We start from the raw sequence: 16,605 nt of genomic DNA, 5'->3' as shown, positions 1-16,605 counted from the left end.
GATAATTATCTTCACATATTTTAGAGATGGAAGCATGATGCTTGATAACTCCTTTTTTCATGCCCAAATACTAACTTAAGAGAATATCTATAGGTATAAAATATTGTTTGCTTTGTTGTCATTTGTATGCTTCTAACATCACTTTTGCTAGATTGTAGCTTTCTGAAAACAAGGGATATATATTATTCATTTTGTTTTCTACATAGTGCCTTGCATGTATTTGTGATCAAATAAAAGGTAGTTGGATTTAATTACTTGAAATCCTTTAAGTTATTCAGGTGTTTATATGAACAACTTCCTTAATATGGGAGGTAGTATTAAAGCGACTTCTCCATTTTTTCAGCATTAAAGCAGAAGAAAGTATGATTTTTCACTTTAATTCTGCAGCTGGATTATAATGAGATCTTATAATGAGAACTTAACATGTGATTGAGGCTTCCTTTTAGTATCATCATCATAACAACATAGTATATTTGTTAATATTTTACAGAGTTGTTTCACATGTACTATTTAAGTTTAAAATACTTGTTTGTATGTGAACTGTTTATGACACAAGGTGAATTGAACTTAACATGAAATAAACCCAATTTGAAAATTAGGCAACTGAGATCTGAGAGGTAAGAAGAGTCTTGCTAAAATGCCACAAAAGTTGTAAGTGATTGAACTGAGTTCTGTCACATGTAGGTCTGTGCTATGTATCTGCATGCACATGCACGCACACATACATGCACATGCTGAATTTCTGAACCTAGAAATCTGACTTCATCAGTGGGGTGGTAATTATTGGGTTTGTAACATAATTCGTACTATTGTCACATTAATCCACTCACCATTCTTCAGGAGACAAAAACATGTATACAAATATGTTTTTGAATATGATTAAGTAGAAATTTATGAAGAAAAACCACCTTTGCAACATTTTTTAAAGTTGAAGTAATGTATTATTAAAAATTCTAGTCCTGATTCCAAATTTTGAGGTTTTATTCTCCTTCCCTTATTCCACTGGCATACTGAACTTTAAATATGAATAGGTAATTTTTCATATGTTTCCCATTACTTACAGGGTCTGTATAATTTGCCTGAAAAAGATAGTGGAGTGTAGCCCTGTGAAATATACTAAGTACATGGTCCCAGAGCAAATGCTAAAGGAAAGTTACAAGTGTAGTACACATGACAATATGATTATTCACAGGTGAAAAGGTTAGGACTAAATAAGATGGATAAAGCTGGTTTCAATATTCTGATCCCTTTCCTGGTATCTTAAGTATGGTGCTGACCTAGGTGTGTGTATTTCATTGTTAACTTGATAACATAATACACCATGGGAGTAAAAGTAGGTTATTGTGAGAAATTAAATACCTGCAACCATCCTAAGTGCTTTCAGTGAAACAAACTCAGCTTCTTAGTATGTTACATTGTTAAAGCCGTGAAGCAATGCATATTGTTAAATAGATTATATGAGCCCACAGCCATATGAAGCCAGGTACTTACAGAAGTATGTTTTGAAGTGGGACTCTAGACATCACAAATACACCTTCTGCATAATCTAGGCAGTCTTGTTTTTTCCTTTTCTCTTTCCTTGTCTTCTTGCACAGATATTCATTGAATGCCCACAGTGTTTTAAGCTCTAGGATCATAGCATCAAACAAAACATGCCAAGTCTTTGTTCTCATCGAACTGATATTCACTGGGATGGAGAGGGAGACAGACAATAAGTAAATGAAGATTAAAGAGAGACAAAGAAACAGAGAGATGTAGCATAGCAGGTGTTTCATAATGTTAGGAAGAAAAGTAATGCATGTGAGTAGGAGTTAGGCTTTCAGCACTTTAAATTAGGGTAGTCAACAAAGATGTCTTTAATAACAGAATACTTTGAACAAAGACCTGAGTAAAAATAAGAATCTGTCAAGAATCCTGTCATTAGAATATATGAGGGCAGAGAGTTACACAGTGAGGAAAAATCTGAGGCAGTACTGAGAGTGCTTGACCTGTTTGAGAACCAGGAGGGGGTTTGGTATGTCTGGCTAAGAGTAAGTTAGGGAAGGGAAGGGTAAGAAGAAGAAAAGTCATGTGCGGTAGCAGGGACCAGATGGTAAATGACTTCTGGTCACTGGAAGGAGTTTGCATTTTATTGTGTGTGATTTGAAAAGATATAGGAGGGTTTAGATATGTCTGAACTGACATATCAGAGGTACACACTGTTACGTGGAGACTCAGAGAACTCAAGGGTAACTCCACTGTTTGGGGCTTGAGTACTTCATAAATGACAATGCCATTTAATGAGATGGGGTACAACTTGAGAAAATTTCTTTCGCTTTCTATGAATCTCATCTCTCCCCTCCCACCTAGTTTTTGCTGGAAAATGGAATAGACCAATTGGTAGTTTGATTTAAATTATTTTATGCTTGAAAGAAAGAATAACAGTAGTGATGACAATAAGTAATATTTGATAGCCCTTACACTTTGCAAAATGTTTTAATATCCAATAATGCATCTGCACTATATGGTCACATGGAGGATTTCTGTACGTACTCCTAACTTTACGGAAAAAAAATTATTTTTGAGACATAAGGTGATTTGTAACATACTTTAAAATACATAAGAGCAGTTCACATCTACTGAAAAAGAGTGAACTAAAGAGAGATTAGGTCTTGAGATATGTCACAAAGGGGTTAAGAGAAAATTGAAAATGGACTGTAATGAATGGTCTTATTTACCCAACTGTGAATTAATATATATGCTATAATTTGTCTCTCAGATCCAAGGTTCATTAGTGCCCACCTCATCCCAGAAAGTGACAACCCTGAAGATGACAAAGTGTATTTTTTCTTCCGTGAAAATGCGATAGATGGAGAACACACTGGAAAAGCCACTCACGCTAGAATAGGTCAGATATGCAAGGTGAGGTAAAGAAAAAAATGAGGAGGGTATCATTGTCCAATTGCAGTTTTTTCCTTTTCCACCTTTGTACAGATATAATGAAAAATATGGCTAAAAAGCTTGACTGATCACTATAAATATTTAAATAGCAAAAAAAGATTGAAAACATATTATAGTTGCTTATGAATAACTTCATAGTCAAACATAGAGGTACAGGTTGTGAGGTGTTATTTCACAATTACATTAAATAATATTAGTTTGAAATTCTAGAGAAATAATTTTTTTCATATTACCTGGGAAAATATAATTTTTGTATTCTCAGACCTAGCATAGGTTCCTACAATGTATAAGTTTTCAATGAATATTTTTTGTTGGAAATAACTCAAGTATGAATATAAAAGAGACAAGTGTTAAAGCTTGTTCTTATGAATTGATTATAGCATCCTGTATACACATATGTGCACACACACATAATTACGAAGCTCTGAACTTTCATATACTGTGTGGCACAAATTCAGATGTGATATGTATTATAATTTTAGATATATAGAATAAAAAATTGGTCAGTAAATACTTATGGATTAATTAGTATCAGTGTGAAAATATGATAACAATACTATGCTTATGCTCTATATAGTACAGTATATATGAAATATGAATGAAGCTAACTTATTATATATTAAAGCACCTTTCATCTCAAGAAAAATCACAAGGCCAAATCCAGTTACTGTCTTAAAATGAAATTATTTCTTTTTAAAAAATAATCATGAAATTTTAAAACTCCCTGTCTTGGGGGCAGGGGTATCCTCTTTCCTATCCCAATCATGATCTAATTATTTATCTGTAGTATATTAAATTACTGGAAAATTAAAAGTTTTAATGCTCTGGAAACATGTAAATGATATATGCAATATATGAGAATCTTTTCTCCACAAAATATAAGGCATATTTAAAAGCAGTACTTGCAAGGGTTAAAAAAATCTTTATACTAAATAAAATCGTATAAACAAAATATAAATCAGTGTTATATTTTTGAAGAAAAAGTTATTTTCCTTCAAACATATGCACATAAATATTATTTTATAAGACTATAAGTTACTGGTGAATCCATACCATCATAATAGAATTTATTGCTACATCAGGTTACAGTTAAGTTTCATTTTCAGTGAGAAGATACTTTTTCAAAATTTTTGCTCTAGAATGAGTTTTCTTTATTAAGATTTATGCAAATGTTTTTTCAACATGCTGTTTGTAAAGTCAGCATTGTGTCAACTGAGCTTATAAAAATACTTGATGCTAGCATGCTTTTGTTTGTGGTGTATTTTCAGTATGGGTTATAAGGCATGCAGTTATTCTTTCATTCAGTAAATACTCACTAAGTGCCTACTATGTGCCAATGTGCTTACCTGTGTGAACCAGCCTACTTAGGTGAGTAAAATCTTAAGGAAAACTTAAATAAGAAAGAGAGACTAAAAGCAAACCAAAACAAACACAAGAGTAATATCGTTCATTGCCAAGTGGTAACAGAATGGAAAAAGTACAGTGACTTTTTAATGCTAAGGCATATTTACTGTAACTCATTCCTTGAACAAGGTTGGAGTGAATAGATTTCACCAAAAATATAATAAGAAAGCGTAGTTACTTGTATCTAGTCATTTAAAATTCATTTCTCAATTTGAAAAACGAGGAATTGTGTTTTGTATCTGTCTCAAGATACGAGAAGATAAGATATTTGAAATTATCATTTGCATGCACAATTTCTAAAACCATTATTCTCTCCTTTCAGAATGACTTTGGAGGCCACAGAAGTCTGGTGAATAAATGGACAACATTCCTCAAATCTCGTCTTATTTGTTCAGTGCCAGGTCCAAATGGCATTGACACTCATTTTGATGAATTGCGTAAGTAGCTGATGATGTCATATAGAGAATATTCAAACTTTGCCATTACCTTCAAAAATGCAACTTTCTCCAATTTTGTTTTAAAACAGAGGATGTATTCCTAATGAATTCTAAAGATCCTAAAAATCCAATTGTATATGGAGTGTTTACAACTTCCAGGTAAATAACACTTTGCTCTCTTATTATCATAGAAAATTCATGTCCTTTAGATGCTTTCCAAGTGTCCATAATTTGTGAAAATATTTTTGAAAGAACAACGTCAGCTAAACCTTTGAGCTCTTGTGCATCCTTGGGTGCCTGAAATAAGTCATGACCTAAATCGTTTTTTACATAAATTTTAGCAAAGAATTCACTACTATAAATTTAATGATGAAAAATGTATGCCATGCCCTATGTATAGCTTTGACTTTAAAAATTTGAGTGAAATGTAAAATATTATAAACATAGAGCTCTGAGTTTTGTTAAAAGTTTGTAGTGATATATAAACTAAGGGTGAAAAATCTTTTTCCCTCCCCTCTCCTTTCTCTTCTTCTTTGTCCCTAACGCTCTTCCTCTCTCACTCTCTCTCTCTCCTCCTTCTTCCCCCTCTCCCCCCCTCCTCCTTTCGTCATTCCCCATCTTCCTCAAAGCTCTTGCTGTCAGTCAAGCAGTAATTATTTCCTGACTATTACATTCAGCATAAAGTTTACATTACCTGAAATTGCTAAAAGAAACATATATTTAAATGCATATAAAGAGGGATATGCATTTGGATATGTATAAATGTTTAAAAGAAAAATAATTTAAAATCAAAAGTCAGGAAAAGTGCTACAAGGGACTGTGATAGCATAAAGAAAGGTTAACTACAATGTCCAAACACTGATTTTTTTCTGTAAATATTAAAGCCATTACAAATTGATTGGACATTTTTATTTAATTTTTAAAATAACATGTAAAAATTAGGAAAACTATATTAGTAAAACCAGATGCAATTTCCCATACCTAAATATTTCTCCCCTTTGGTATAAAAACAGAATGACCACTAAAGAATGTGGGAGGTTTGGGCTTCCCTGGTGGCGCAGTGGTTGAGAGTCCGCCTGCCGATGCAGGGGACACGGGTTCGTGCCCCGGTCCGGGAGGATCCCACATGCTGTGGAGCAGCTGGGCCCGTGAGCCATGGCTGCTGAGCCTGCATGTCTGGAGCCTGTGCTCCACAACGGGAGAGGCCACAACAGTGAGAGGCCCGTGTACTGAAAAAAAAAAAAAAAAAAAAAGAATGTGGGAGGCTCAAAGTAAACAAATATTAATCCATTTCTTCTGCTTCCTCATTGCTTAGTACAGCAGTTTTCAGTCTTACGCTTACATCAGAATCGCCCAGAGAGCCTGTTAAAATACAGATGCTAGGCCCCGCCCTCAGAGTCTCTGATTCAGTAGGAAGAGGTAGGGCCTAAGAACGCATTTCTAACATTCCCAGGTGGTGCCCACGCTGTTGGTCTAGGAACCACACTTTGAGAATCACTGGCTTAGTGGGTAAAATAATTTCACCTGTCTGCTGCAGCGAGATTGATGTCATATGAGTTAGTCTTAACAGCTGTAAATCCTAAGAAGATCTTTCGATGATGATGGGTTCCATCAATAGATAAGCAAAGTGTATAACAATGAAAAAGGGACACATAAACATTACAAACTACTATGATGTATGAAATATGTATTAATTTGCTACTTACTCCATTATGAAAATATTGTTGTTAAATTCTATAAGTATTTACTGAAATTAACTGTGTCAAGTACCATGCGATATGTAATTTATGTTACAGAAAAGAAGCCAGGCATGCTTCCTTCCCTCATGAAGCTTGCACTCTACCAGACATTGTCTAGATGCAGCAGTTTTCAATAATAAACTCTTATTACACATGTTTTTCATTTGGTCTAATTTTTATGTAATTTTCTATGGGTAGAGATTGATTAAAAGGTAAGCATTCTATATTTTAAATGTGCACAACTGTTTTATATCTTTGTATAAATAAATCCCTCAAGCTGTATTTATATAAGCAAAATAAAATGGGAAATTGTGGCATCTCATGGTAAACTTCCAATTTGCTTCAATTACCTGATTTTTTTTGTCCAACAAAATGATGGGGATAATTGCTATAATACTCCACTTTTGCTAGGGTGTAATAGCTATTAACTTAAAATGATTTCCTGTGTTGGAAAGACATGATTTTAAATGCCTTCACACAAATCGAGCTCTGTTACTTGATCAAATACTTTTGTTGGTTTGGGAGTTAAAAGTTATAACACTGACTATTCATCTTCCGCACCAGTTTCAGTTTATAAAATGAGTTCCTAAACATTCTTTCTTGTTTAAACATTTCCTGGTTTCAGCAATGATGCTTAAGTCTTAACATAATACCAAAGTTTATATTTTTATTTTATCTGATATCAGAATTAATCATTACCTTTTAGATTTTGTATATATGTTTTCCCTATCACTGTTTACATATGATATGAATGTATATATTTATATCGTATATTGTCTATTTATGAAATGAATATGTATATGTTCTATGAGTACTAAAGGTGTTTTCATCCATGCCTTCTAATTTTGAGCAATCATAATTTTGCTCTCTTGTGTACTATTAAAATATATATAAACATGTGACTTAAAGAATCCCAAAAACTATTTGAGAATTTATGTTCAAGTATTGATAATTGCTATCTGAAATCTAAAAACTCAGTATAAATAGCTCTGTCATTGTGTAAAGATGAAAGTCTGTTTTTGTTCTGTCTTTTTTAGTAACATCTTCAAGGGGTCAGCCGTGTGCATGTATAGCATGAGTGATGTGAGAAGGGTGTTCCTGGGTCCATATGCTCACAGGGATGGTCCCAACTACCAGTGGGTGCCTTATCAAGGAAGAGTCCCCTACCCACGACCAGGAACTGTAAGTGGCCTAGGTGTTTAAGATAGGAAATGAATAAATTTATGCTGAAGATTAAAAAAAAAGCAGCTACATACATATTAAATTTAGATAATGTAAAAGAAAAATTCCAAGACTATAAATGAAAGAAAGGCAAGGATTTTTCTCTGATAACCATGAAATTCCACATTTAAAGACATGTTCCTCACAGCCATCAATTCTTAAGTTCAACGCTTACCAGTAGTTAATACCAATAATTTATGAGAAATAGAAACTGAGCAGGTAGCCTTATTTATCTTCTTTTCTGAAAGAGATATAGTAAAAATGGCTTTCATGGAGAGTTGAAACAATTAGGATACACATAGACTTGCTCTCTCTGATTGTGGCAAAGTCTCAAGAATTGCACATTAAATAGGAGGAAACAAATTTAAATCAATATTATCTTCCTGTGGAAGTGAGACACATCTCTCAAATAGGTAAAGAAGATATGCAAGGAAGAAACAAACAAAAACCTCATGGAAAGGGCCTAGGTGTATTAATAGATGCTGCCTACTATCGCTGACCTCTCTCCTTCCAGCAATGTTGTGCACATTCAGGCTTATAAAAAGGTGGACAGAGCTCAAAATAAAATCAGCTTTAAGTCTGCAATTTAAAGTAGGGAGAAAAAAAGAATAGACTGATAAGGTAGAAAGTGAGTGAATATGACATCAGATGTTCTAGAATATGTGGATGGAACCATCCAGTGCAACATTTCCTAACCCTAAGAATTTTTTTTTTTAACATCTTGATTGGAGTATAATTGCTTTACAATGGTGTGTTAGCATACGGCATTTGTTTTTCTGACTTACTTTATTCTGTGTGACAGACTCTAGGTCCATCCACCTCACTACAAATAACTCAATTTCCTTTCTTTTTATGGCTGAGTAATATTCCATTGTATATATGTGCCACATCTTCTTTATACATTCATCTGTCGATGGACACTTAGGTTGCTTCCATGTCCTGGCTATTGTAAATAGAGCTGCAATGAACATTGTGGTACATGACTCTTTTTGAAATATGGTCTTCTCAGGTTATATGCCCAGTATTGGGATTGCTGGGCCCTATGGTAGTTCTATTTTTAGATTTTTAAGGAACCTCCATACTGTTCTCCATAGTGGCTGTATCTATTTACATCCCCACCAACAGTGCAAGAGGGTTCCCTTTTCTCCACACGCTCTCCAGCATTTATTGTTTGTAGATTTTTTGATGATGGCCATTCTGACTGGTGTGAGGTGATACCTCACTGTAGTTTTCATTTGCATTTCTCTAATGATTAGTGATGTTGAGCATCCTTTCATGTGTTTGTTGGCAATCTGTATATCTTATTTGGAGAAATGTCTGTTTAGATCTTCTGCCCATTTTTGGATTGGGTTGTTTGGTTTTTTTTGATATTGAGCTGCATGAGCTGCTTGTAAATTTTGGAGATTAATCCTTTGTCAGTTGCTTCATTGGCAAATATTTTCTCCCATTCTGAGGGTTGTCTTTTTGTGTTGTTTATGGTTTCCTTTGCTGTGCAAAAGCTTTTAAGTTTCATTAGGTCCCATTTGTTTATTTTCATTTTTATTTCCATTTCTCTAGAAGGTGATAACCCTAAGAATCTTTAAGGAAATAATTTCATATGATGAAAAAACTTGTTCTTTACGTTTAACCATTATTTTAATTTCATGTCAGTTTTATTGTTAAATTCAAGTAAATGATGTTTTTAGTTTAGTTTATTAGGCATAGGATGTTTTTAATCTTTATTTTCTGTAAAATTTTTTGCTAAACTTATTTATGAGCATTTCATAAAGATTACCTCTAGCTGATGGAGCTTGTAGGTAAAAAATCTAAATAGGCTTTCAGAAGAAAAAATGAACAAGATAGACTATCCATTGATTATAAGAAGCCTGTTTTAACAGATTTATGCATACATACATATGTATATGTATGTGTGTGTGTGTGTGTGTGTGTGTGTGTGTATATAAAATAGTATATACATTAGCCCAATAATTGTTCCCATTTCACAGATGAAGACTCTGAGGCAAAGAGAGGAGCCAAGATTCATTCCAGGCAGTTTGATTCTAGAGCCTGAATTCTCACCCATTGTTCATAGAGAGTTGTTATGACATGGTCCATTAAGTCAGCAGTGTGAACCAAGTGCTGGAGGCAGAAGACAGAAAGCACTGCCTAAGCTAGGAATTAGGGAGGGGCTGCCAAGAGGAGGCAACACCTTGCTCCTGTGAATAAAATTCACTTAGATCAATCCATTAATCCCAAAAGGGGGCAGCTGAGAATATGTAGTTCCATCAACACTACTGGAGAAAAACATATTAAGAGGCCTTCAAGCAGTGTGTCAATAGGAGGGCATTTTCTTTATTTTTAAAGAAAAACCTACAGCTTAAGTAATACTAAATACAAAAATAAAAGTAAGGCAAGAAAGACAAATTGTAAGATAAAAATCTAAAATAAATCTCTTTATTTTCAATCATTTCTAAATTTTTGCAAGTAGTTTTTAAATGGTGGTAGAAAAGCAAAAAAATTAATGTTATAAAATATGTTTTATCATTTCTAGGAGTTTATACAGCTATTTGATATGTCTATAACATTAAATAATTTTTTAATTTACTTAAATAAAAAGCAATTCCCTAAATCCCTTAACTGTTGTATTAGTGTATTATTGTGTGTGTATCTGTATACTACATACATATATATTCATAAAGAGATACTCTTCCCGTTTCAAAAAAGCTTTATTTCATTTCTCATGAATTATTAATGATCTGTGTTAAGGTAATGGCAGAGACAATTGATTTCTCCTTCTAAGCCTCTTGTTAGATCAAGAACCACTCAACTGCATTTCAGCTCTCAAACTCTTACATTAAATGGCAGAAATTAGTTAAGTGTAAGACAAAAAGCAAGAGACTGGAGATACTGTACTCTGAATGCTTCCACCACATAATTAAATGCAGTGAAAAGAGACAGTAAAATCTGAATTTTCTTGTTTTTGTTTTATTGCCTTACGTGGAGCATTTAAATCCAGAGGTGATATTATGACAGTGTACAGCACAGCATCCTGTCTGGCTCTCCCTATGGCCATCATCTGTTCTGCTTGGTCCATTCTGATTGGTCAGTTTCTGTGCCATGCAAATTGTTAAACACCTTGAATAATACATCTCCTTATCCCTAGAATTACTGTAATTATTAAAGAAATAATACTTTTGGTCCTTTTTGTGGTACTTTTTCAGGGTTATGTTAAAAATAAAGCAATAAAGAATAGTTTATATTGTCTTTTAGTTTGAAGAGAGCATTTATATTTTAGCATAATACCATAGGGAAAAATGAAATGCATTCAAGAAAAATTTTGATTTTCTCTGATCTAATGATTAATAGCATTTAGTTATAACATATTCCACTCATTATTTCAAATACTTCATTTAAACGTAAAGTATATGGTGTTGTCACTAATAGAGTCATCAGACTTCTCCTGTACACTGAATTCATTAGATGCATTTTCAGTTTTTGGTAAGAAATGATGACATCCCATCAAGACTTAAAATATGTTTAGAAAATGTATATTATATATTACATCTACTAATTTAAGTAAAATTATTTTGTTTTTTAGTCTAACAGTTACTTAAAAATTACATATTTAGATTCCTAGTTCATTGAGGCCATATGTTATATAAATTAAAATCCTATTCACTATATTTTAATCAAAAGATAATGTTTTCTTTATCTTAATAGTGTCCCAGTAAAACATTTGGTGGATTTGAGTCTACAAAAGACCTTCCTGATGATGTTATAACATTTGCCAGAAGTCATCCAGCCATGTACAATCCAGTGTTTCCTATTAATAACCGGCCGATAATGATCAAAACAGATGTAAATTACCAGTTTACACAAATTGTAGTAGATCGAGTGGATGCAGAAGATGGCCAGTATGATGTCATGTTTATTGGAACAGGTAAATGTTTTAACTTCAGCTCTAAATGTTCTTCCAGAATATTGCATCTAACTAATTAAGTATACTAAGAACTGAAGGAAGACTTTATAGTCACTCTCAAGGTATAGTTAACCTCTAACAAATGACTAAAAAACCTGAACATTCTCCCGTTCCATTGTGTTAGTTTTTTAGGCAAGTTGACATATATTTATTAATTTAAATTAAATTTCCTTTTCAATCAAAAGTTGATAAATGTAATCAGGTAAAGCTATTGATTAGGTGAACAATCAATGTCTGTAATTGAATCATAACTCTTTTCTGAACAGTGGCTTTTCAGGACAAAAATGTATTGCTCAAATCCCAAGACATTCAATAAAAGTTCTAGAATATATTGATGCAAAATTATCTGAACTTTAAAATTATCATAGAGTGCAAATCTTCCAGAAAGTAAATTTTGGCAACAAAAGTTAAGTGTTTTTACCATACAATGAGAAACAAAACAAAGCAAAACTTCATCAGAAAACCAACAAAGTGGACCTAAGGAATGGTCAGATACATTTTAGACATTTCTATAGACATTTAATGATGTATTTTTACCAATTCCATGAATTGTCAGATACATTTTAAACATTTCTATAGACATTTAATGACGTATTTTTACCAATTCCATGATTAGAAACAAACATTTTATAGGTATATTTTCAGGATGAATTCCATTGCTATTATGACGTATTATTTTATTTTTCCCCTACTCTCTTTAATAATACTATTTTAAAAGCACCAGTTACAAATCTGAAACTTGCTACTTAGGGTCAGATTCCAAGGTAATAAATTCCTAGTCTCCATTAACATTGTTAACTGAAATAAATCAATGGGAAACAGAGTGAGTGCTCCACTGGAACCTGTATAATAACATTTATTTTCCCTTGGTGAGAACAGAGAAAGAAATTGCATTAAGTACAGGGGAATGGCAACTGCGCAGTAAGTGCTTTAAAGACTTAAAGTTTTATAACAAAATTGTGAAATACTTACGTTATCAAGTGTAAGTGTCTGGTTCTGAGCAATACATTACAGTCTGCTTTTATGAGTGAGAAAGTTTCTCTATCAAATAACAGAATCCCAGGGAGACCTGGAGTTCAATAAAAGTCAATGAATTGCAAGTATCAACTTCTGGTTATAAATATCTTGAGAAATTATAAGATGATAGGATTTCTCTTCAATAAATATTAGTTTATCACTAATGTCAAATTATAATTAGATCTCCAGAGTAATTAAACTTGTTCAGTAATGTCACAATTACCTTTTTCTTCACCTCTGGCCTAAACATGTTGAGAAGTCCCCCACTCATTGTCAATGCAACAAAAGCTTGCTTCCGGCTATTTGACCAAAGAAACCTAATCATGAATTTTCAGTTCTCCTTGGCCGCAAGCCGTCTTTAAAGGAACCAATTTCATGAGCACGTTGAATGTCTGATGATGTGGATGGCTATCGGTCAGCACAGAACAGGGTCATCTGTCAACAAAGTAAATTGATTACAGTAATTTTATCTTTTAAGTAAGTTACACATTGATCCTAGTTGAGTAATCTGATTCAATTTGTGTGAAATTGTTTGAAATACTACTCAGTAAAACTTGATCTGGAACACAGATAAAGTTATTTTGGGGTACTGGAGACTGATCAGAGGCACTGAGTATATTAACCTAATTTACCTTTAATCTTTGGTGTTATGAGTAGTCTGAGGTCCTGTAAACAGAAGGATCTGCTTAAAAGAGGGATTTTTTTTTTGACTTTACATGGGATACACTAGCAACCTTTCTTGGTCTCATATAGCACATCATATTGATCCCCTGAAAATGGTTATCTGTGGTATGAATACATTGAATTATTTTTCTGGTGTAACTTTACTGGTAAGATTTTCTTCTTGAATAATTAGACTGTTTAATTTGATTAAAATGAGCCAGTTGAAGCTAAAAATAATTGATCAACTGATCAGAAATGGTATGTTGAAGAGTCAAATTTTTGAATTTAATAAATCCCTGTTCTTTATTCTATCAAGAATAGGAACCCATCTGTAAATACTGGAAAATAGTAGCTTCTTAACCCAACTTAGAGTGAAAGTGCCAGCTCTTATCATTAAAACAATTTGTCTCTTTTAACAATGAATGAACAGTGCTTTAAATCTCTATAAAATGCATTCATTTTAACAGTTTTCCTTGGTTCTGAATTTAAAAATTTTTTAGTACTCTGAAGTTGATTGAACAGCATGATAATTAAACCACTTTGCTAACCAAAATTGATTAGCCAGTTGTTGAAAAACCACTGTAATAAGTAATCCAAGGTGTTTACTTTGAGAAATCAGATTATTGTGATTTATCAGGTAATGGTCATTGAGCTGTTGTTAGGGGCCTCTAACTACCAAAGTCTTCCTCGTGGGAAGAAGATGAGCAGCCAGGCTCTGAGGCTCTACTACTTTTGTTGCTTGACAACATTCCTTCCATTTTGCTTATATATGAAGTATTCATAGTAGTTCCTGGTTGCATAACAAAAATGGGAAAAACCTGTAATGTCAAGATGGTAATTTTTTTCTTTTTTTAGTTTATTTTGTTATAGAATGAAAGATTCTTTAAATTAATTCTATAGTGCTTTACAATTTTCAAAAGTTTCACACAGATGATTTCATATAACCCCATAATAACCCTTTTTTTCCCCATCCCTATATTGCCCCCCGCTTCTGCCTCCCCACTGGTAACCACTCATTTTGTTCCCTGTATCTGTGAGTCAGCTTCTTTTTTGTTATAGTCACTAATTTGTTGACTTTTTAGATTCCATATATAACAGATATCGTACAGTGTTTGTATTTCTGTCTGACTTATTTTACTTAGTATAATGCCCTCCAAGTCCACCCAAGTTGCTATAAATGGCAACATTTCTTTCTCTTTTATGGCTGAGTAGTAGTCCATTGTATATACATATACCACCTCTTCTTTATCCATTCATCTGTTGATAGCAGTTGTAAATAGTGCTGCTAGGAACATTGGAGTACATGTATCTTTTTGAATTAGTGTTTTGGGGGTTTTGTTTGTTTGTTTGTTTGTTTGTTTTTGGCTATATACCCTGGAGTGAAATTCCTGGGTCAAATGCTAGTTCTATTTTTAGTTTTTTGAGAAACCTCAACACTGTCAAACTGGTATTATTTTTAGTTTAGTTTAGTTTTGTTTTTGAGACACCTGATAGTTGAGATTAAAAATACAAATAATTCGGGCTTCCCTGGTGGCGCAGTGGTTGAGAGTCCGCCTGCTGATGCAGGGGACGTGGGTTCATGCCCCGGTTCGGGAGGATCCCACATGCTGCGGAGCGGCTGGGCCCGTGAGCCATGGCCGCTGAGCCTGCGCGTCCGGAGGCTGTGCTCCTGCAACGGGAGAGGCCACAACAGTGAGAGGCCCATGTACTGCAAAAAAAAAAAAAAAAAAAAAAAATACAAATAATCCAACCTAGTGATTATTATATATATATATTTTTTATTTACCCAGGTTTAGGATAAAATCATCTCCAAAGCTTCAAATATTTCTAAAAATTCAACTGTTTTTATTCCATAGCTATGTTTATACTTTATCTAGTTTCATGAAATGCATTTTTATATATTACTAATGCTGTAACAATAAAATAAATTCTAAAATGCTGACATCAAAATGTTCTTTCTGGTCAAATACTGATTTCATTCATTAACACTAAATTCTGTTCAGATCTATTTAAGTTGTGGTCTTCTCCACTTTCTTTCAAAGATGTTGGAACCGTTCTTAAAGTAGTTTCAATTCCTAAGGAGACTTGGCATGATTTAGAAGAAGTTCTGCTGGAAGAAATGACAGTTTTTCGGGTGAGTGCTGCTTAATTTCAAGTGTCAACAAGTTCCCTTGTATGTCTTTCCCCCAGGACAACTGCACAGTGAACTTGGTATGGACAAGCAGTCTAGCATACCCTTCTAATTAGCTTGTCAATTAGAAAGCCAGACACTAGTCAAAATAAACCTTGAAACTTTCAATGCTAGTTAAATCAAAAAATGTAAAGAAATATATCCTTGGCTCATACTTTGTTTTCTCAGTGATAAATTATATGATTTACATTTTATATTATTTATATAAGTTACCTCAATGAACAAACCCTGTGTGCCTCCTACCCTCCAAATCCCCTCTTTCACACTTAATGGTATAACTGGGATGATAGGTAACTTCCATGAAAGTATTAAAGGAAATACATTCAGAATGATAACGGAATGAAGACATTTCAATAATTTTTTAGCTTATTTGTAAATTGTTTTATCATATTTTCCTAAAGAAATCATTTGTTAGCAAAAAAAATTTCTGAGGTTTTTATATCACTTGTGGAAAATCTGTTATGAATTCCTAGTCTACACAATTAAGAAGAGTACAGATAGTTAGTTGTCTTTTTGTCCTGAATCACTGATGGCCCAAGTAGGTTTATATAGGATTGGGGGTAGAGGCAGCAGTATATGGATTGAAGTGAGGGAGGAAAACTGAAGTAATGTAGCATATACCACAGTGTTCTGTTGTTCCTTTTAGAAAGCCAGCTAGGAGAAAGAGTTTGAATTGAAGCACACCTTGATATAAATCATTTATGAAATACAACAGAGAAATAGATGCCTATCAAAGGTGTTATTTCAGGGCCTCCCTGGTGGCGCAGTGGTTGAGAGTCCGCCTGCCGATGCAGGGGATACGGGTTCGTGCCCCGGTCTGGGGGGATCCCATATGCCGCGGAGCGGCTGGGCCCGTGAGCCATGGCCGCTGGGCCTGCGCGTCCGGAGCCTGTGCTCCGCAGCGGGAGAGGCCACAGCAGTGAGAGGCCCGCATACCGCAAAAAGGAAAAAAAAAAAAAAAAAAAAAAAAAAAAAAAAAAAAAAAAGGTGTTATTTCAGCTTTTGATAAAAAAGGAGGCAAAAATCTGAGACATT

The 16,605-nt window shown here is 33.7% G+C and overlaps 1 protein-coding gene across 4 annotated transcripts in view; it reads left to right on the top strand.

Moving 5' to 3' along the window:
* Nucleotides 1-16,605, top strand: part of SEMA3A (semaphorin 3A) — a 504,012-nt gene that overhangs the window by 448,688 nt on the left and 38,719 nt on the right. For all 4 annotated transcript variants that reach the window (XM_082632321.1, XM_082632319.1, XM_082632318.1 and 1 more), the window contains 6 exons: nucleotides 2,759-2,901; nucleotides 4,667-4,781; nucleotides 4,871-4,940; nucleotides 7,558-7,702; nucleotides 11,441-11,660; nucleotides 15,422-15,513. In XM_082632321.1, coding sequence (XP_082488447.1) covers nucleotides 2,759-2,901; nucleotides 4,667-4,781; nucleotides 4,871-4,940; nucleotides 7,558-7,702; nucleotides 11,441-11,660; nucleotides 15,422-15,513 — 785 coding nt within the window. The remainder of the gene's footprint in view (nucleotides 1-2,758; nucleotides 2,902-4,666; nucleotides 4,782-4,870; nucleotides 4,941-7,557; nucleotides 7,703-11,440; nucleotides 11,661-15,421; nucleotides 15,514-16,605) is intronic.

Source organism: Mesoplodon mirus (assembly GCF_964341445.2).
Source record: "Mesoplodon mirus genome assembly, chromosome: 9".
NCBI classification, from domain to species: Eukaryota; Metazoa; Chordata; class Mammalia; order Artiodactyla; family Ziphiidae; genus Mesoplodon; species Mesoplodon mirus.
The sequence above is the reverse complement of the archived record's forward strand: the minus strand, read 5'-3'. Positions and strand labels throughout refer to the sequence as shown.